The sequence below is a fragment of the Amia ocellicauda genome, chromosome 14, assembly GCF_036373705.1.
Source record: "Amia ocellicauda isolate fAmiCal2 chromosome 14, fAmiCal2.hap1, whole genome shotgun sequence".
Classification (NCBI taxonomy): domain Eukaryota; kingdom Metazoa; phylum Chordata; class Actinopteri; order Amiiformes; family Amiidae; genus Amia; species Amia ocellicauda.
The window spans coordinates 25539594-25560349 of NC_089863.1; the positions used below are offsets into that span (position 1 = coordinate 25539594).

The window sequence follows — 20756 nt, forward strand, 5'->3', positions numbered from 1 at the left end:
TGAAGAAACTGAGGAAAACTCACAACAGCCCAACAATCCCAACAGCCCCTTAGACCTGAACACCAGCCTATCAAGCTAAAGCAGCCAGATAACCATATATATTTCCCAGAAACAGCCCCCACAGGTTTGAGAAAGAGTGAAAACAGTAAATGAGAGGAAACTTCCACAGTCCAGGGAAGGCGTTGGAAGGTGCCCTTTCCAAAGACACGGTGGGGATTTTTCACACCAGAGTCTCGGCCCCGGGTTCAAGTGTTTACCAGTGGCACGGAACACTAGAGGGAGCTACTGTCAGTGCTCCTGTGTCAGTCTCGCACCTTTTGCGAGTTTCCTTTTGTTCATTAGAAATTAATCCGTTTGTGCGCCGTTGTTTATTCACAACACAGGCGTTGTGTCCCCAGTAGGAATCACTTCGGAGAAAACAGGCTCCAGTAGGAAGCTTTCGGGTGTAACGCCGGTTCCTTTGGGGCATGCGTGTCTGTTTTGGCTCCAATAGGAAACCTGGAAGGTATTCTTTGACTCAGACAGGGACGTCTGCACCCGCGTGAAAGAAATTCAGTTTCACATAGGGAATAAAAGCGGAGACAGCGGTCAGCCTTTACCCGAGCAGAACAGGAAGAGAGGGGAAAAGAAAAGATTATAATAATGGGGGGTGGGAAACAAAAACAACAAAACAAAGCATCCTTGATCACATGCGGACGGTGGCTGAGGAAGGACAAAGTGCGTCAAAGCAATCCTCAAAGACACTTTCAAAAGATATTGAATGAAGGGGGTGGCACTGGAGCCAAAACTCTCAGATGTGCCCCCGAGTACGTATAACGTACTAACAGGCAAACAACCGATCACAACTCAGGCATCCACCGTGTGGCACAACGGCAAACCGGCATCCCTCTTTTGGGCACAGTGAGGTGGGTATCTGACGCCAATGTCTGATGGGGATGCAAAAGCGGCACCCAAATCAGCTTTCTTTCCACACGCCAGCCCAATGCCATACTTGGACGCACTTTAAACAAAACAACAACAATGATCAGTTCAGGATAAAGATGGGGCTTAGCACTCTTGACCCATGACTAGGGTGAACATATCCCATAATCCCTTGGACACTTGGAGACAGAACAAGGAGGGGGGTTAATACTTCATTTGAAAGATATTAATGTGCAAAATTGTTACACATTTGCCAAGACCAATCGGAGAAGGCCAATTGCAGCACATGAAAATCCAAGTGGGCCAATCAGCTGTCTTGCATTTCTTGTCCCCGTCAGAGCCGATTAGTCTGCCTGCTCTGATTGGAAGCTGTGATTGCAGATTTTTAAGTATCTACTAGAGGATAAATGGTCACTTTGACACAGTGGTGCCAAAACACGGTCCTGGGAGCCCCTATCCAGTATGTTTTCTCAGCCTAAATCATTTATTTCAACAGACCACACAGAAGTAACTGACCAATTAAGCAATTAACTTGCAATTAACTAGGGAATTCTTGTCTGGGCTGAAAAGGGTCATTTATTTTCTTTGTATCAAAACTCTACAGAACTTTTTCACAAATCAGCTGCTTCACTGATTGCATTTAAACAGTTCCAGGCGTGAAGAAATTGATAATTAAAAGGTCAGATAGGGGTCCTCGAGGACTGGGTTTAGGCAGCAGTGCTCAGACATATTTACAATTAGAAAGTTAATGTTTTTCATCTTGCGAATGAAAAGAAATGTCAATCTGGCGATCAGAAACGACAGTTCTGGAGAAGACGGGTGGGGGGGGAGGGCAAACAAAAATCATGAACATAAAAGCAGAATCAGGTTTTATTGAAGGTTTGGCCAGCTAGATCGTTACAATTGCCCCCCAAGTGCCCGCCCTGCACCCCCCACCCGAATCTTCGCCAGGTCACAGGAACTCTAGGTCAAAGGTCTTTTCATTTCAGTCTTTTGGGGGGATAGGTCGAGGGCAAAACCGACAAAACGAAAAACAAAGAAAATATATATATATACGTATACGTGTAAAAGAACGGAATCGGGTTTCACGGGAGGGGGGTGACCGTGTGCTAGAACACGGAAGGCCGCAGACGTGCCAGCGAGCTCACGGAAGCCACAAAACGTTAAGGTTTCTGTCTCTGGAGAAGGTGGGGACAAACCGATCCACAGAATAACACGGATAAATCGAAGAAACAAAACCGAAAAAAAAAAAAAAAAAGAGACCCCGCCCCCTCCCCAAAAAAAAAGTCTTTGTGTCCGTTTCCGGATCATTCTGTTGTGCTCAGGCTTTGTTGAAGGCGGCCATGACGGCCCAGATCATCTCGCAGGCCCGCGCCTTGGCCCCCTCCACCTCGGGGTCGCTGTCGAGCAGGGCCTTGGAGCGCGCCGTGGCCGTTTCGTACTGCTCGTCCGACAGCGCCGTGAACACATTCTCCAGCACGTCCGAGGCATTGGCCAGCACGATGAGCGCCAGCATGCGCCGGTCCATGCGCTGCGTGTCGTTCACCCAGCGCTCCAGCAGGCTGCCCTGCACCCGCTTCACCAGCCGCTGCTTCTCCGTGGTGTTGGTCACCGGGTGTGTGGTCATGTCGAACAGCAGGAAGTTCTGCTTCTCTGTGGTCAGGATGCCCTTCTCCACCAGGTTCTTGGCCAGCCGCTCCCGCACGTTGCGCAGCTGGTAGTGCAGCTTCAGGGGGTTCCACGTCTCGCCTGGAGGGAGGGAGTGAATGGGAGGTTGAGGGGGAGGAGGGGAACGGGGAAGAGGGAGAGAGGGTGGTTGAGAGAGATGGAGGGTGGGGGAGAGGGGAAGAGCGAGGGAGGGAGGAACAGGAGTGGGAGGGAGAGAGGGAATGAAGGTGAGGAAGGAAGAAGGGAGAGAGAGAGAGATGGAAGGGCAAGAGGGAGAAGGAAGAAGGGAGGGAGTGAGTGAGTGAGTGAGTGAATGGCAGGTTGAGGGGGAGGAGGGGAACAGCGAAAAGGGAGAGAGGGTGGTTGAGAGAGACGGGGGTGGGGGAGGGACGGAGGAAGGGTGAGACAGGAGAGGGGGCAATGAAGGGAAGGGAGGGAGAGTGGGAGGAGGGAGGAGGGACAGGGAGAGCTCTTTAGAGGCGGGTGAACTCAGCGGGGGGGGGCGTGTGCGTGTGAGGAGGGCGGGGCAGGCGCGGTTACCGGTGAGGAGCTCAATCCAGCTCTGCACCGTCTCGGCGGGCTCGGTGGCCTTTATGTGCTTCAGGGCCTCGTCCAGGAGCACGTCCCCCGTGGGGGCGTCGGACTTCAGGATCACCTGGGGAAGCGAAGTGGGTGCGGGGAGGGAGAGTGGCGAGGATGTGAGAGGGAGAGGAGCACAAGAAGGGAGAGGGAAGACATGAGGGGCGGAGTAGGAGGCCAAGGGGAAGAGTGGGGAGAAATGGAGAGGGAAGGAAGGGTATTAATCCTCCAGCTGTCCATGAGCACAACTTAAAGAGCTCTTAAATTCCTGGCCTGCTTCAAACCATGGAGGTGACCAAGCCTTTACAGCAGACAAATAAGAACATAAGAAAGTTTACAATCGAGAGGAGGCCATTCGCCCCATCGTGCTCGTTTGGTGTCCATTAATATCTAAGTGATCCAAGGATCCTATCCAAGTCAGAAAGTCCAGCTGTTACTTTCACACTGGTGACAGACTAACCCTCTACGCCACATGAAGACACAGTGGAAAACAATGTCTCCTTGGACTTTTTTTTTTTTTGGTTTATTTTAATTTAAACAGGTCTATATTGCAAAAACAAAATAAAAACTCCCCCACAAATATCTCGGGAACTAATTTCTAGGTATGCATCCTGGAAGCAACATTTGCTGAACCAATTATAATACATAATTTCAATTAAAATTAAAATAAAGTGCAAAATAAACATGATCACCACCACTCTAACCACCTCTGAACTAGGTGTGCCGAAAGACAAAATGATCGTAAATCGCTTCAATGGGCTACAAGGAGTCAAAGACACTTTATTTTCACAGCACATGCTCATGGAACGACCCTAATTACACATCCCAATTTGTGTATTTGACAGAAAAAGCTTTACCCATATATGTTTTATATATTTATCGATGCGTTGAATAAAAATAAGTCGTTTTTTAACTATCTGCAGGTGATACTCTTTCAATGACGTTCGTTCTGAGAGAGTTGCTTTGGAAATGATGCTTTGACACCTTGCCCACTGTCTCTCACCACAGATTGGTTTAGTTTCTGTCGCAGCCGCAGGGAATTAAGCACAGTTTTCGATTTAAGAAACAAACACATTTCTCGTCCCAGTGGGGGCGAGGGGGAAGGCGAAGCAATGCATGCTGGGAGAGGACCTGTTTTTTGTCGGATACTAGCTCCGGGGGGTGCGATCGGGCTCGTCTCCCTCCCCCAGCCGTGGCGAGGGGGTTGGCGCCTCACCTTGCGGTCCCCCAGCTTCTTTTTCCTCATGGTGAGCGGCTCCAGGTGTATCCGGCCCCTCAGCGCCAGCTCGATGAGGATGCAGCCGCGGAGGCCCGACGAGATGCAGTCGTTCCAGAAAGACGTGTAGCCCTGGGAGGAGGAGAGGAAGGAGGAGAAAGGGCAGTAGGGGAGGTGGGGAGATAGAGGAGGGATGGAGGAAGAGGAGGAGAAGGAGAGAGGGAGGAAGAAGAGGAAGGGAGGGAAGGCGAGAGGAAGAGGAGAAGGAGGGAGGGAGGAAGGAAGATGGAGAGAGGAAGGAGAGGAGGGGGAGGCAGAGGAGAAGGAAGGAGAGGAAGAAGAAGAGGTAGGGAGGGAGGAAGAGAGGAAGGAGAAGGAGGCAGGGAGTAGGGAAGGCAGAGAGATAGAAGAGGGAGGGAGGAAGGAAACAGAGGGAGAGCACATGGAATCACATGACCCTAGACAACAAATTAGTCTCTTCACTAAGCGGACTCCGTTAAACAGCGAAGTTCTGCTCCGGAAGAGAAAGAAAGGACCAGAGAGAGGAAAAACACACATTTCCTTCAATCCACTGCTCTCCCTTTCAACTCTCATCTTGTTCTTTTTTTTTTTTTTAATGTTTGTTGATCAAAAACATTGCACAAGCCCTGATGGCAAGGCACTGACACGCTGGGTAAACAGGAACTTGCGTAACAAGTCCTGTTGGTTACACTTGATCTACAGTACCTCAAATTATCCCAGCCCAGCCCAGCTTTGACATTTTCAGGACAAGCAGGTGTCTGTGAGTGGGGCCTTCATCCCCGAGACCGCAGAGCTATTGGATCACACGACACACCCGACTAGAAACTAAAAGGCTGAATTCATACGTTCTCATTTCACACTGGCAGGGTGCGTTCTGTCTCTCTTTTTGTTTGTTTCCCCCGAACAGGATTCCAAGAGGTTTGCTTAAGAAAAGAACACCACCAGCGAAACAAAACAAAACCAATCCAAGAGCTAGTGCCCAGAGCTGAAACAGGACACAGATATTGTCTTACAGGATGCTGCTGGCACCAGCCTGCCCCCTCCGACCAGAAGTCACACAACCGTCAGCTGCCACTACTTTAGGTTTATCGATGACACTCTGAAACGGCTCGGAAGCAACAGCGCTACAGTTTTGCTAAACTCCGCCTTTTTGACCGAAATATTTTGGGGCCGGTTGCATAAACATAGATTAATCTTTGTCTCAGTATAATTTTGATTCATACTAACGATTGGCACTCAGTTAAAACAATTGCATAAAACAGTCTTTCCTTAGACTGGTCTTACTTAGTCAACCACGCAAGGCATTGTGGCAATTTTAAGACACTTGAAGAAAACAAAATGGTGGACGCTTCTCCAAAACAGCGATGATCCTAGTGAACTGAAAATCCGTGCTTGTCAGTTTCAACTTCTAAGAAAAAGTTAGCCTCCTCATCCCCAGGCTAAGTCTTAGTCAGTCTTAATTTGTATGTCTAACTTGCACTAGACTAGTCTAACTGTCAAATTAAGACCAGTCTAATGGTTTAGACTAGTCTAATATAGTTTCATGCAACCAGCCCCTGGTTCGGCTCTCTTATATAATAATAAAATAGACTTTCAAGTTCATAAAAGGAGAAAGCCAGGCTCGTAAAGGGAGAGAGCCAGCAGCACAGAACATTGAACTGCAGGCTGCCATGCTGCGAGGCACAACACACAACCTCAAACATGTACCGGTTGCACTAGTTCAAAAGTTTTCAATTGCATTCCTGGCCGGTGGAATACAGTCCGACCAGCCGAACAGGATTTGGGCTTTGTGAGTTTCTGTTCTTCTGTTTTCTGTTCTTTTGTTCAGGCTTTGTTTGTTGGTTGTATTTCCGTGTGGTCAAAAGTCAAAGCAGGAGCTGAGGAACAGAGCAGGCGATCGGATTTGCTGAAGGTTCGGTTGCACTACACATTAGTGAGCAGTTTTATTTATCTTTTTATTTAATAAATTGGAAATCGCCATTTATTTTTTCTCCCCCTGAGTTTTAGGATCACCAATTGTTTTACATTTTCTTCCTTTAAGTTGAAGAATCGCATAAAGGATGTCTTCCTATGGATTTGAAAACGTCAGGAAGACAACGTCGAGAATCAGATGGATACGTTATAAGGCAGCCGTGCCACCACAAAGAGAAAGTTCATTCCCATGACAAAATACTCTGCTCTCTTGCAAAGCCTGAAGCCCAGCTGTTAAATCACACAATGCATCCAACCTTTCAAATAATCCCCCCCTTTGTATTGCGTCGGCCGTGTCAGAGCTAAAAGTCTCGCCCTGGCCTCCCTTTATGCAATTATTGGCAGAAGGTAGAATGGCAGGTCGAAGTGGTTATTAAAATCAGTGTTTTCAGTGTTATCGGTTAAATTCTCCAAGATTCTCAGCAGATCCTTCACAGCAGGTGCTACTGGTTTTCAGGAGGTGACAAAGCCAGCTTCTAATGGCTCAGCTGAAACCTCCAATTATACAGGGATTCTCTTTTTTTTGGGGGGGGGGGACGTTTTTCAAAATACTGAGTTGGTCATCTCATTTGTCAGGGGCCCTGGGAATCTGGCCTTGCTCTGAGGAATGCAGTCTAAGGCTACTGAAAAGCTCCCCAAGCCCCCCCATGATAGGTCTACACCAGACACGACACAGAGGGGGACACTGGAAGTCCAGCATTGACACAGTTGCTTGTCAAATGTGTTCCCACCAGTTCAGTTGAGGCAAGAGTAAGCTGAGGTTCATTTAGATCAGTGGTTCTCAACCCTGGCGCTGGAGGAGCCCCTACCCTGCTGGATTTTGTTCCTAACGAGCTCTCAATTACTTAATTGAACCTTAATTAAAGTAACAATCTGCCTAGATTTGACTTTTTCAATTGTGTAATAAAAGTTGGTTCTTAAATATGTTATGTATACAATTCTATATTTAATGTAAAACCCCTACTGTGTAAAATCATTAAAAGGCTATGATTTAGGAAAGTATGAGTTAAATTAAGTAATTGAGCTCGTTAGGAACCAAAACCAGCAGGGTAGGGACTCCTCCAGGACCAGGGCTGGGAATCCCTTATTTAAATAAATACAAGTTGCTCTTTAAACCAACCTGACATGGCTTTGTTTTTTTGTTGTGTGAACATCATTGATTTCTAGAACTCATTTCAGTCAAATCAATGGCAATCAATATCTTTACACTTTTCACCAGAACTTACCAAAGTGGCCAACAAACCTGGCAAAGATATAAAAGATGCACGCTTGTATTTTCACAAACGAACCCAAACAAATCCCCAAATAAAGTTGCTTACGACCCATGGCTGGACAAAACACAGAGTGTAACTCCAGCTGCCCCTCAGAGCTATGCCAGGCGCGGGAGTCTACAGCGCCCCCCCACAGTACCTCCTTGTCTTTGAGGCCGAGCAGCAGGACTTCCTCCATCAGGGTCAGCCGCAAGTTCTTGGAGTCCCCGAAGTCCTCCTCCTCCTCGGCGTCCCCCCCCCGGCCCGACTCCTCCTCATTGGACCCCTTCTTCACCAGCACCGCTGCCTCTGAGCGCCGATTCCTATGGGTCAAGGTGCTCATGCTGCCAGCTGCCCACCTGGAGGAAACACAACCCAGCCCAGACACAGACATAGATGGATAAGCGCATAAGATATAAGAACATAAGAAAGTGTGCATTCGAGAGGAGGCCATTCGCCCCATCGTGCTCGTTTGGTGTACTTTAATAACCACGTGATCCAAGGATCTTATCCTGTCTGTTTTTGAAGATAAGATAAGGCTTAATCCCCCCCTGAGGCCTCTCATTAAAATCCTGTATTTTTATTTATTTTTAATATATTTTTCCACTTTGCCATGCTCCATACCTTTCAGATTTCTCACTCCCTTCTTGGCTGCATTCCTCTCCCCTCCTACACTTTGACCAGCATCAACGGGCTGCTGCTTTGCCCCCCATATGTTCTGCTGGCCTGTATACTTTATTTGTGTAGTTGCACTGTATGCAACCTTATTTGTAGATCTTATTTATGTAAATATTGCAGAGCTTTGAAGTTTTATTGTGCTATTTAGTCATGCAGTATAAAAAGGCCGTGGCTTTTACTCTTCCAGATAACCCTCATCTTATCAAAGAGGAAAACATAATACGTCCATATGTGCACAATGCAATGGATCCGCTTTCCCTTTTACACTGTGTGCGAGCGACACAGTATTTGCCGTCCGGATAAGGAGTGTGTGGTTTGTGGGATTACTCCTTCCCTGGAGCAGGATGTACATCAGGGAATCCCAGGTTGGACAAACAAACGGTAAACGGATGTAAACGGATGTAAACGGGCGTAAACGGGCTGACACACCACGCGGCACAAAAGCGGAGCACGCTCCAACCCATCAGCGCGGCTCAGTTAGGGCGCACTGGAGCATGTAAGGCCTGTGCCCAACGTTATATAGCGCACAAGTGGCGTGGGTCAACAGCTGCACGGTAACAATTTAATCCTGGCTGGAGTCAGCGCGTGTGTGCGTGCGTGTGTGTGTGTGTGATTTTCCCCTGTGGATCACATAACCCATTTCAATTCAAATGAACAACAAAAACAGTAACAATACCACCAACAACAGGAGATGATTTTGAAGCCACTGATACAATGACACCAATAATCCAATCTGAGGCACCACGTTCACAGGTAACCCAAGGCGTTTTTGCATCGATTTCCTTTTATTGGGCTGGACAAAGACGATTTAAAGGGTTCACAACTGCCTTCCATACCTGGGGATTGTCCTGATCCGTGTAAATCTAGAATACATAAATAATACACATATATACTGTATTTCTTGGACTTTATCTGCAAAAATAGGCTTTGAATGGTGAGGAAAAACTGCCTAAAAGGCTGTGACAGTACTTACAGAGAGAACCACCATTCGCAACTGAAAAAGATGAATGGACAACACAATTCAACTACTGGAACAACAGTTTCCAAAGCATTCTTGTGAAAACACTCTAGTCTTTGATCACCAGCATCAGTGCATTCAGTCGGGGTTCATTTGAAGTATCTGTTCCCCAAGACAAATATGTTTTCTGGACCGGAGGAAACTGTGAGTCGCTTAGTATTGGGGAGAGTTTTTCACAGAATACATTTTGTAACATAGTTCTTCCTTGCAGGAGGAGCAGTGAAAGCTTGGCATCGATTTCCTTTTATTGGGCCGGACATAGAAAAAGATTTAAAGGGCTTCTGTAACCAGAATAAAGGTGCAAAGCCACCAGTAGCTAACTATGTGTAGATTAAGCTTACACACACAGGCATGGCCAGTTTAAATCTCACTACATAGAGGAGATATTGGGAGATCGTGTCTCTCCCTGGGCTGGGCAGACAGGGATGCACAGACTTTTGCACAAGTCTAGGAAGACTTTGCAATCTGCCCGAGGAAGTCTCCCCGGAATCAGGTGCTGGGAAGGGTGGCCTGCTCTTAAAATTAAATGTAGGTGTACCCAGCCCTGCCACTGCCAAGCTCTCCTATACAGCACCCATATCTGTATCTTCTCTTATGTGCAATACCAGGTACGTGTGTGACAACAAAGATGGACACATTCGTCAGAAAAGGTCGTGTTATTATGAATCATTAGTCCGTGATTAACAATTAGACGCGAAACCGGATCAAACGCCACGCTGACTGTGGGCACAAGGGTGTCTCGTCACTGGATCGCCCGGAAAAAAAACAGGAGAGTGTGTGTATCCACCTGAAAAACGCGTTTTCTCTTCTAATCAATCAATAAGCAAATCTCTGCTGTGTCGGACATGTGACGTCGCCGATCAGACGACGCTGTAATGTAAATAGCAGAGAGGATGTGCTCAAGAGATAAGGGACGGGCAGCGCAACTTCCAGCCAAACCCTGGGGTCTTTTCTGTACGCCATCGAGGGCAACCAGGTGAATAAATGAGCAGCAGATCGGGTGGCCCCTGAAACGCTGCCCAAAGCCTCCTACTGTAAAGGGAAGCAGCGCTGCGGAACCGCACACGATCGTCGTCCTCGTCGGCTACTTACTGCTGCGCTTTTCCTCCGAGGCGTCGTGTCGGCTGTGGCTTTCCTACAAGTGCACGCTTTCCCCCCCTCGGAGCCGTCCTTTTCGGGCAGCGCGAAAATGACAACGGGCACCAAGCTGTTTCCCCTCCGACTTGCTGGAGTTACAAAGTAAACAGAAAACTTCCTGTTACGCGAGGGCATCCGAACTTGCTGCAAGTCGGAGCGACGCGGCGGCACCGGCCCGCCCGCCAATCGGGAGGCGAGCTGTCAAACGCGGGCCAATCACTGGCCGAGGAGACGCGGAGGACCCGCCCGTCCCCGGGATCACAGGAGAGCGACAGGCGGCTCCACCAATGGGAGCGCGGTGGAAGTGGCCAATGAGGGAGAGGATGATTCACTCCCTGCTGATTCCGGGAAGGAAGCGAACCGACGAGTTTTCTTAATTGCGAACAACTGCATTCTTTTCTTTCTGGATATTCGTCCCCCCCAGAGGCTGAGAAGTGATAAAAATACATCGTTGCCCAAAAAAGATTTAAAAAAATCAGGCAATAGACCGTTCTACTCCACAACTAAAAAGTTAGTAAGAGGCAGGTGCTAGTGTGAACCAGGGGATCTACCTCCTCTGCTGTTTTTTCTTCCAACTGAGTTCTTAATTACTTAATTGGGCCCTTAATTGAACTAATTTCCTTTTAAATATTGGAAACCGTAGGGCTTTTACCTATACACTTGTATAAGGATCTTATGTTATTCAGGAACCAGCTGTTTTATCAGTTACACACTTTAGAAAGTCACATGTCAGCAAATTATAACTTCAATTAAGGGTTCAATTAAATAATTAAGTAATTCAGAGCTGGGTTGGAACAAAATCCAGCAGGGTAGGGGCTCCTCCAGGAGCAAAGTTGGGAACCACACAAATGGCTTTATGTGTGAATGAATGACTGTACGGTTTTGTAATTAATTTTGTTCATGGTAAACGGCTTAGACAAATTTGAAATGAAAATTTTACACATGATTACATATTTAAGAATTGTTTATTGTGTATAGTTTTAACAACAGTAGTCCTCAAAAAAGCAATCTGAAGCATTGTACCGGTGTGTATGTTCAAACTATTCCAAATGTTAATTTCTCAAACAAACCCCCTGCAGAATCAATATTTCAAGAGTGTTGTGACGCTATTTGGTACTTTGTTAATTATTATTATTCAGTGGCCATAATATACATCAGATTTCATAACAACATGTTAAATAAAATCTGGTCAATAGCCTGTACCACCGTAGAACATGAACACACAACTACTTATCAAAATCACTCGCTCTTGCAGCAGGAGACGCTGGAACGACAGAGATCTACATGACTCTAAGAACATATAACCTAAAAGGTATAAATATAGAACAAGTGCCAAACAAATGTATATTTGATGGGAAGTCATCTCAAATGTGGACTCCTTGACAAACTCAGATACACAACATAAATAAATACGTGTACTGTACATAAATAACACAACTGTTACTCCTCCAGGTCATCTTAAGGTGGCTACATCACAATTTCATGAGTTTCACTCTACTGATAACTCTTCATAAAAGGAGTTAACTCTTTAACTCTTCTGTTAAAGATTTGTCAGGGGAGCTGATCGAGGGCTTGTCCAATCAGAAGCATTCCTTGGGTTCGCTGAATTTGCGTCTTTTGGGTGCCGGGGTTTCGTCCTGACTGCGGGGGATTTCGAACTCCGACACCTGCAGCAGGCAAACATGCATGGCTTCTTACAAAAGTGACACAGAAGCTTGAAGCTTGAGCAATAGGATTTACCACACACACACACACACACACACACACACACACACACACACACACACACTTTGGCTGCTAAACACCATCCCTTGATTTTCAAAGACAACAGACATGAATACATTTGGGATGCTGTCCTGTGTGCATTCATTTTGTTACTGGATTGATACACAAAGAAAGATGTGTTCCTCTTTTGTCACTACTTAAAAACACTACAATGTTTATTTACATTTATAGTGCTTATGCAACCAATAAGACTTACAAAAGCAGGGATCTGATCAATGGTTTCCGTCTAAAGCTTTACAACTGCAACTACATCCGGCCACAAAGGGGTGCTAGTTCCCCGTTGCTACTGCTAAACACAGTAAAATATAAAACTAAATTAAAAACACAACAAAGTGGCAGGTAAATATGCATCCTACCAATATTTGTGTCAGGGTCCACCGGTTTTGGACAATTTAGTCAAGGCACGCTCAGAAGGGGAGGGATGTCATTGTCAGACCTTATAAAACTGTGGTCGGGATACCGCGACTCACCGTTTTCTTCCTCCTCTTGCCGACGACGCCCACGTCTGCCTTGCCCTTCTCCTCCACTGACTGCCATGAGGAAGAGGAACAGAGTCTTCAACCATCCCAAACAGGCTCGCAAACCCCCGCCACCCCTGGCCGCCGCCGACCCCCCGCCGGACTGACCTGTGGGCGCTGGACCGCTCGGCCGCTCCGGGTCCGGCTCACGGCCAGCTGCACGTCGAAGGCCTTGGACACCAGGCGGTCCATCTGGAAGAGGGACACGCCGTGACTGCAACTCTTGCCACCGCTCAGCATTGTGGGTAGGATTTCGGCAGGGGGGAAAGGAGAGAGCGACACTGATACCTGGGAGGCGTCCGGTCTCTCCCCAGAGGTGCCGAGATCCTCTTGGCAGGTCAGCCTGACTTCTGAAGCGATAAATAAATGAATGAATGTAAGTCCTCTGATTCAAGAGTCTGATTTCAGGTTGGTATTGTAGTCTCCTCTAACAGGAGGGTTGGGCGGGGTGTGTTTGTGCTCTTCTTATTGAACGTGGGTTGTGAGAAGATCTTGGCGTACCGTCATGCTCCGTGCCGGTTCCCGTGTCCCTCTCCGCGGGCAGTCGCTCCTTGACGTGACAATGCACACGCAACAGACACACCAACAAGAGAATGCGTAAACTGAGACGGCCCGAGCGTGGCCCTAAAGCTGCCAGGCGGGTTAGTCTAGCGTCACACGGGCGTGTGCACAGCCGAGAGCTGGATTGTCTTTTACCCACCAAACATGGAGGTAAAACAAATATGCCGGGGAAAACTGAATGAAACGAAAGGCACGTTGGAGAGCTAGCGGCTCCCTGTCTCTCACCTGGATGATATTCATGCTGCTCTCCTGCGTGTCCGTCTCCTCCCCTGGGCCCAGCACCTCGGCCTGCTTCCCCTTCTCACAGATCAGCTCCCCCTGGTCCACCTGTGCACACGACACGCCTCAGCACCGCCGCGGGGGTGAGACACACAGGCCCGCGGGGCTTCATCCGTTCCCCAACATCTCCACCGGCCTCAGGGCGAGGAATGAGACGAACAAGGGAGAGGGGGAGAAGCAGAAGGACAAGGCCAAGAAGAAAGCGTAGGAGGGGTGGAAGGAGCAGGAAAAGACAGAAGGAGGAGAGGAAGAACAGTGAAGTCGGCGCCCTGCCCGCACTCCTCTTCGCCGTCAGCCGGCAGTACCTGTTCCATGCGCTCTCTCTCGGTGGTCACCTTGACCTTCAGGGTGTGGAAGGGAGTGGCCACCTCCCCCACGGCCAGGTGCACCGGCTCCCCCTCGAACATCATGCTCTCGCTGTCCCCCTCCTTGAAGCCCGGAGGCTGGTAGTCTTGCGGGGTCACTGAGGGACACAGACGGCAGAGGCCTGACGCAAACTGAGCTCCCAGGGTCTCCGGTGTGTCCTCCAGTCTACCCTGAAGGGTGCCTTCCTGGGTTCTGTGTGGGGCCTCCCAGGGGCCACTTACCTTCATCGTAGTAGAAGAGCTTCATGTTCAGGTAGACGTCGCTGGGCAGGGGCCCCAGGTTCTGCATCAGCACGTACAGTTTGCGCACCAGGAGGATGCTGGCTTTCTTCGTGTCGCCGCAGGACACCTGGCTGATGGTTTTCTTGTCACCGCTGGGAGAAGCAGCAAAAGACATTTGAAAACCGGCCATCAGATGGCACTGCGTAAAATGACACGGGCTCAGAGACGTGTTCAAAGTGCTGCCGTGACGGGGCCCTACCTCTCGATGTCCAGAAGTGGGCCCTCCCTGGTGTACTTGATTTTAAACTGATAGCACTCTGTCACTGTCTGGAAAGGAAACATCGAGAGCCAACCTTAGATGCCAGCACATCCAAGCACAGCGAGAGCCCACGGCTACCACTGCGGTGTACGTTCACAACTGCCTTCCATACCTGGGGATTGTCCTGATCCGTGTAAATCTAGAATACATAAATAATACACATATATACTGTTTTTCTTGGACTTTATCTGCAAAAATAGGCTTTGAATGGTGAGGAAAAACTGCCTAAAAGGCTGTGACAGTACTTACAGAGAGAACCACCATTCGCAACTGAAAAAGATGAATGGAAAACACAATTCAACTACTGGAACAACAGTTTCCAAAGCATTCTTGTGAAAACACTCTAGTCTTTGATCACCAGCATCAGTGCATTCAGTCGGGGTTCATTTGAAGTATCTGTTCCCCAAGACAAATATGTTTTCTGGACCGGAGGAGACTGTGAGTCGCTTAGTATTGGGGAGAGTTTTTCACAGAATACATTTTGTAACATAGTTCTTCCTTGCAGGAGGAGCAGTGAAAGCTTGGCCAGTGAAAGCTTGCTTTGTTTTGACGTTTCCAGGAGAAACTACGATATTTCTGGTTAAGCACACTGGTCAGATATTAAACCATTTTGTCTGGCCCCAAAAGGTTTTTAAAACAGCACGCTGGTTTGCTTTGGAGAGAGAGAGCTGTCAGCACACAGGGAGATTTTCCCAGCCATGTTGCTCAGGAGGTTTTCCTAGCTTCACATTTTTTGTAATCGATGTGTTCAAGGCGATGAGAGGAACGTGGGAATTGCAGAGAAATGTTTCTGAAACACATCTTGTCAAACTTTCCCTCTTCCCCCAGCGTATTTTAAACATCAAAAGTCAAGAAAAATAAATGCTCAAAAGTGTGTGATGGCTAACAGCATTACTAACATGATATATTTGGCAATATCAAACGGTGACTTCCACTTTCAACCATTCGACATTTCACTACACATGTAACACAACCACGGTAGTATAGAGATCTGACTTAGCCGGCTCATCCACTTACATATTTTCTCTGGAGAGCATCGTAGCATCCCTGCATCCTGCACAAGAACGACAACAGAAATGTTTCAGCCATTACAAGTCTTCCCAGTACAAAACCTAACCAGGAGCCTAACCTTAGAGTGAAGCCTCACCCACCCCCTCCCCCCGACACTGACCACTTCACAATCTGAGTGGATCCAGGGCAGCTTCGGTCCTCCTTCAGGATTTTAATGCACTGGCCTAAGAGAGAACGCAGATGACAGGGCTTGAGATTGGCAGAACCGAGAGTCTCTTCATTCCCACGGCCGTGTAGGAGGGACCCACAGAGCGGCGAACGTAGGCTGCAAAAACACCCAGCGAGAGCCTCAAAAATCACTACACTCACTACACTCAATGTGTGTGAAAGTACTTCAAAGTGAGTCTGTGTGCATGTGGTGGGATTAGCTATCCAACGACAGGATTAGCTAACTGGCCAAACCTGCGTTGGGTTTAGATTAGGGAGATACTGTGAAAGACCTCTCTTTAAAAGAAACCTTATGCATCGTTTATTAAGGGTCACGTGAAGTTCAAAAGTGATTTCCGGTGAGTAATGCTTTGTCTGTTTGAAATTCATATTTAATGAAGCCGTACAATGCCCCGCCTCGCACACGCTAACCTCATAAAACAATCAAATAAAAAAACTGGCTACAACATACAGCCTCTCAAGGACTGCATTAGCTTATACCCTCCCAGTTGGACAACAGAAATAAAAGCACGGGGCCGACAAAGCCCAAAAGCTGCACCCATCCCTGTGTGCTCACTCTGCGGTCAGAGTGGGCATTATTGTACACTTTACACACTCTTCCTTATCAGTGGTTCGGCAGGTATTCATATTTGGTGTATTTAATAATGTCCTGAACATTGGAATTAGCACTGATTTGCAGGACAGCGACAATAGATGGTGCTTTTTGTAATCTGTATCTGGCTGTGCTGGGGCTAGAAGGGCTTTGGAGAGCTTGGGTTGTCTGTTTGTTTCAGGGAACAAGCACGAGACTCACAGTCTGCTTGTGGCAATCTGGCAAACACATTATTCAAATGCTGCCTTTTATTATTATTTATTTCTATGCAGAGGCACTTATCCAGGGTGACTAACATCATATTATTTATACACACAATGACCCATTTATACAGCTGGGGTTGTACTGGTGCATTCTGGGTACAGTGCCTTGCTCAAGGGGACAACAGCAGTGTCCCTCACCTGGGATTAGACACACAATCCTCTGCTCCAGAGTCCAGAGACCACTTACTTCCTACATGGTGGAATTCCCCCTTCCAATTAATCTTCCAAAAGCGGGCAGCCATTTTGTACCCGAAAAGCTCAGAAATTAAAACTTTTGATGTGTATTTTAATAAGCCTGTGTATTTTTTTATGTTGTTGTTGTTATTTTGTCAAACTGAGACGAGGCAGGAGCCCAGCCCAGAAAAACATTTACAATGCAAATCAGGCAACCGATAAGATCATGTGAAGTGACTAGAAGCAAAAGGCTTTTATCTAATCAGTGATGTTGTAATTGCGGAGTTCACTTGGCTGAACTTTCATGGTAATTCCTGTTACACACCCACACAGTCTGTTTAATGTTGGGACCAAAAGAAATCAAATTGCAAATCTGGCAGGTGAATACACTCTACAATTCCCTCTACAACACTGCGGTGTGTCTAAGAGCGAAAATAAGACTATCCCTCCATTTTTATGATGTCTTCTGTTTTCAGTACAGGAGGGGATTGCATTTCCTTCTGCAGAACAATCAAAAACAAAAACCACCTGCTTTGGTTTATTGATACGGCCCATATCCTGTAACTGGGCAACACAGCGTGCGATGTCATAGGATATGCACCAGTCAGAATATGTGTTTTTTTAGGACACCACGCACTCCTGGACACAGAGCATACAATTTCATGCTAAAACTAAAACTGCATTCGAACTGGAGTTATCGTGTCAGGATGTTAACTACGGTAAGAAAACACACACAACACGCACATACACACTCTCACACACACTCTGTGAAATTCACTGGGCCCAATCCCCGCTGAGGAACAGACCTCTCTCTCCCCAGTGTGTTACCTTCTACATATTTGGTCCCATAGGCTCTCTCTGAGAAAACCCCCCTGAGGTAGGTGATGCACGATACAGCGATGGCCAGAAGCTTCTTCACCAACACCAGGGACTGCTGCTCAGTAGAGACGACAGTGGGGAATATCTGGGTATTCTGAAAAGAGAGAGAGAATGGAGAGGGAGGAGAGGGAGGGAGAGGGAGAGAGTGAGAGAGATGGAGAGAGAGAGGAGAGAGGGAGAGAGAGAGAGGAGAGTGAGAGAGAGGGAGGGAGAGGAGAAAGAGATGGAGAGAGAGGGGGGAGAGAGGAGAGGGTGGGAGAGGAGCGAGAAGGAGAGGGAGGGGGAGGGAGAGGGAGACAGAGGAGGGATGGAGAGAGGAGAGAGGGGGAGAGGGAGGGAGAGGAGATGGAGAGAGAGGAGAAAGATGGAGAGAGCAGGGGGAGAGAGGAGAGGGAGGGAGGGAGAGGAACGAGAAGGAGGGAGGGAGAGGGAGAGAGGAGGGATGGAGAGGGAGGGAGAGAGGAGAGAGGAGAGTGGGAGGAGAGGAGAGAGAGGAGAAAGATGGAGAGAGCGGGGGGAGAGAGGAGAGGGAGGGAGGGGGAGAGGGAGAGAGAGGGCGAGGAACAAGAAGGAGGGAGGGAGAGGGAGAGAGGAGGGATGGAGAGGAAGGGAGAGAGGAGAGAGGGAGAGAGAGAGGAAAAGAGAGAGGAGAGTGAACGTCACATACAAGAAGCTGGATCTTGGTTTTGTTATTGTTATAATGATAAAACAATATTTATTAATCATATAATGAATTGATCCTATGTAAAACCTTTGTTAAGCTCATCATAAGCCACTGTAATGCATATTTCTCTAAAATTAAACCAAAGCAGTATTTAGCCTGAAATGAAAATGAGCCTTTATTATTAGTAGTATTATCATCATTATTATTAGCATGTTTTAATTTGAAAGATGTGATTTTTGCAACACAAATTAATTTCCTTTTTTTTGAGCTTACAGTCAGATTCTTTTGCCGCTGAGCAGTTGCCATGGTGATCTAATCCTTCCCCTAAAAAAGAAAAAAAGATCACGATTATTTACACTTGAGATTTGCGGTACGTTTGCTCACAGTTATAGACATCAGTCATACAGGAACTTTCTGAAATAAAGCACTCGGTCTTGCATCTGGTATGAAAAAATTGACATTAGATCTCTGAAAGCTGTCACTCATTGTTTCCCCACCTTTTCAAGCTTTAATCAGGGGTTCCCAGCCCTGGTCCTGGAGGAGCCCCTACCCTGCTGGTTTTTGTTCCAACTGAGCTCTCAATTACTTAATTAAAGTAACAATCTGCTTACATTTGCCTTTTTACATTGTGTAATAAAGAGTTTGTTGTTTAATAAGTTCTTTAAACAATTATATACTTAAAACCCCTACTGTTTAAAATCAATCAATCAATCGTTAGTTAAATTAAGGGTTCAATTAAGTAATTGAGAGCAGGACCAGGGTTGAGAACCCCTGCTTTAGATCACGTTTTCAGGGGCACAACAACAACCTTCAATCTGCCCACACTACATATTATATTTAAAAATAATTGTCACTGAAAACCCTGCTTTTGGATGGATGATTTAAAGACTGCAACTTGATTAGTTTTAAGTGGCAGGGGCCCATGTGCGGCACAGCGCAGAGCATGCTGGGAAACCTGGCCGTTGCATATACTTTAACAATATAGTTTCAAGATCAACCTCCACGTTATTAAAGTGAACCAAATAAACAAAATCATACACCGCATTAAAATAAGTACGATCAGCCTTATATATTTCATACAACAGCGCCACGTCTCCAAAGCATCGCGGTACGTCTTCGCTCGCCTCAAGATGCCCTTTTTAGTATTAAAGGATTTTAGTGCCAGATTTCCGCTAAACTTAACATGTCATTCTATAAAATACGCCGCATATAATGTTTGTAACATATTCTCTGTAATGTATTGGGTATCATACCTGCGAAAATCAATATTGAAGCGATTCAAAATGAGCGGGACTCGCCTCTCTCCGCGACGCCTCACAGCGCTTCCCGCCACGCCCGACGCGCTGCGCCGCTCCGTCGCGATGACGTCAGGACGTCTAGGCCCATGGCCGCAGTTCTGCGCAGATCTGCAGACTTACGCAAAACTGCGGACATCTGCGGTACAAGAACGCGACCCATGAGACTAAAAGCGCCTAACAGATAGGATAGTGCAGCAATTCCAATATAACTGGGACACTGCGAGGCAGGATGGGTATTTGAAGTTGCACTCACACTAAAATAAGTGAACTCCCAAATAATTAAGTAATGCAACTTTAAAATCATGTCATGCCTCGACGTCTCTGGCCTTTTGAGAGCCCGTTGGGCATCCTTAATTATATGCATATGGCAATACTTGCATGGATTGCTACAATGACATAATTTTCATTTGTCTTTTGGTGTGTGTAGACGTTTCATATCTGCATCGCCTACACCGAATGTAATACATTATTCAGTACAATACAGTTCAATGATGCTTTTACAATAGGGATTTAGGAGCAGTCAAAGTGTCCTGGCTAGGGTACAAGGCATGCTGTAGGGGACTGTATAATACAATACAGAGTAGAATAAACCTGTTGCAACAAGGGCTTTTGTAAATCTACAGTATAAGTAAAATAGTCCTGTTACTGTAGATTAGATTGATTATTTACAATAGACTGTTTAGATCTTGATAATGTTTTCACAATTTTTGCATGTTAGCATGTTCATGTTAAGGGATTTAGTTGACGGCTTTATCCAACGGCACCTTTAACAGACAGTAGCATACAGTATTGTATATGAGGCATGTATGCTGCAATATCAGGGTAATAACATTCCTATGCATTTTCACTTGTACATTACTGTGACTAAAATTAAAGGCGGTGCACTGTGCAAGACAGTACAAAGAATAGACACATTAAAACATATATATGTAAATAAATACTACTAATAACTCGAACCTGTTTCATATTAAAGCAAGAGCCACATGGTTACTATAAGCATACATGGGATATTTACTCAGCAACTTGTGCAATTAATATATTGAATTTAGGCAACGGTCTCTATTGTAAAATGCATCTGAAAATATTCTAACTTCGTACATTAAGTGTGGGTGACTTATTCTGGCATTGGGTAGCTGCCA

General features: G+C 46.7%; 2 protein-coding genes across 2 annotated transcripts; both read right to left on the bottom strand.

The window, feature by feature from the left end:
- Window positions 1–1773: 1773 nt before the first annotated feature.
- Window positions 1774–10608, bottom strand: LOC136767533 (Golgi phosphoprotein 3-like). Its single transcript, XM_066721376.1, has 5 exons — window positions 10415–10608; window positions 7787–7985; window positions 4385–4516; window positions 3130–3244; window positions 1774–2670 (listed from the first exon to the last, which is right to left on the bottom strand). The coding sequence occupies exons 2-5, from the start codon at window positions 7967–7969 to the stop codon at window positions 2243–2245; spliced, it is 858 nt and encodes a 285-aa protein (XP_066577473.1). The 5' UTR covers window positions 7970–7985; window positions 10415–10608; the 3' UTR covers window positions 1774–2242.
- A 797-nt stretch (window positions 10609–11405) lies between these two features.
- On the bottom strand, window positions 11406–19648 carry hormad1 (HORMA domain containing 1). Its single transcript, XM_066721129.1, has 15 exons — window positions 19573–19648; window positions 18593–18643; window positions 17605–17749; window positions 15680–15743; window positions 15526–15562; window positions 14758–14778; window positions 14621–14647; window positions 14449–14516; window positions 14190–14341; window positions 13742–14065; window positions 13549–13667; window positions 13264–13312; window positions 12871–13112; window positions 12715–12774; window positions 11406–12126 (listed from the first exon to the last, which is right to left on the bottom strand). Exons 2-15 carry the CDS (start codon window positions 18623–18625, stop codon window positions 12040–12042), a joined length of 1428 nt encoding a protein of 475 aa, XP_066577226.1. The 5' UTR covers window positions 18626–18643; window positions 19573–19648; the 3' UTR covers window positions 11406–12039.
- Between the last annotated feature and the right edge of the window lie 1108 nt (window positions 19649–20756).

Excerpts from the sequence above, each read along its gene's own strand:
- LOC136767533 (XM_066721376.1), bottom strand. The coding sequence starts at position 7,969 with ATGAGCACCTTGACCCATAGGAATCGGCGCTCAGAGGCAGCGGTGCTG. Across the intron at positions 4,517-7,786 it reads TCGGCCTCAAAGACAAGGAG|GGCTACACGTCTTTCTGGAA; the intron begins GTACTGTGGGGG and ends TCCTCCTCCCAG. Across the intron at positions 2,671-3,129 it reads CTGGATTGAGCTCCTCACCG|GCGAGACGTGGAACCCCCTG; the intron begins GTAACCGCGCCT and ends CCCTCCCTCCAG.
- hormad1 (XM_066721129.1), bottom strand. The coding sequence starts at position 18,625 with ATGGCAACTGCTCAGCGGCAAAAGAATCTGACT. Across the intron at positions 17,750-18,592 it reads AGCGGCAAAAGAATCTGACT|AATACCCAGATATTCCCCAC; the intron begins GTAAGCTCAAAA and ends CTCTCTTTTCAG. Across the intron at positions 13,668-13,741 it reads TTCGTCTCATTCCTCGCCCT|GCGTGTCGTGTGCACAGGTG; the intron begins GAGGCCGGTGGA and ends GGCGGTGCTGAG.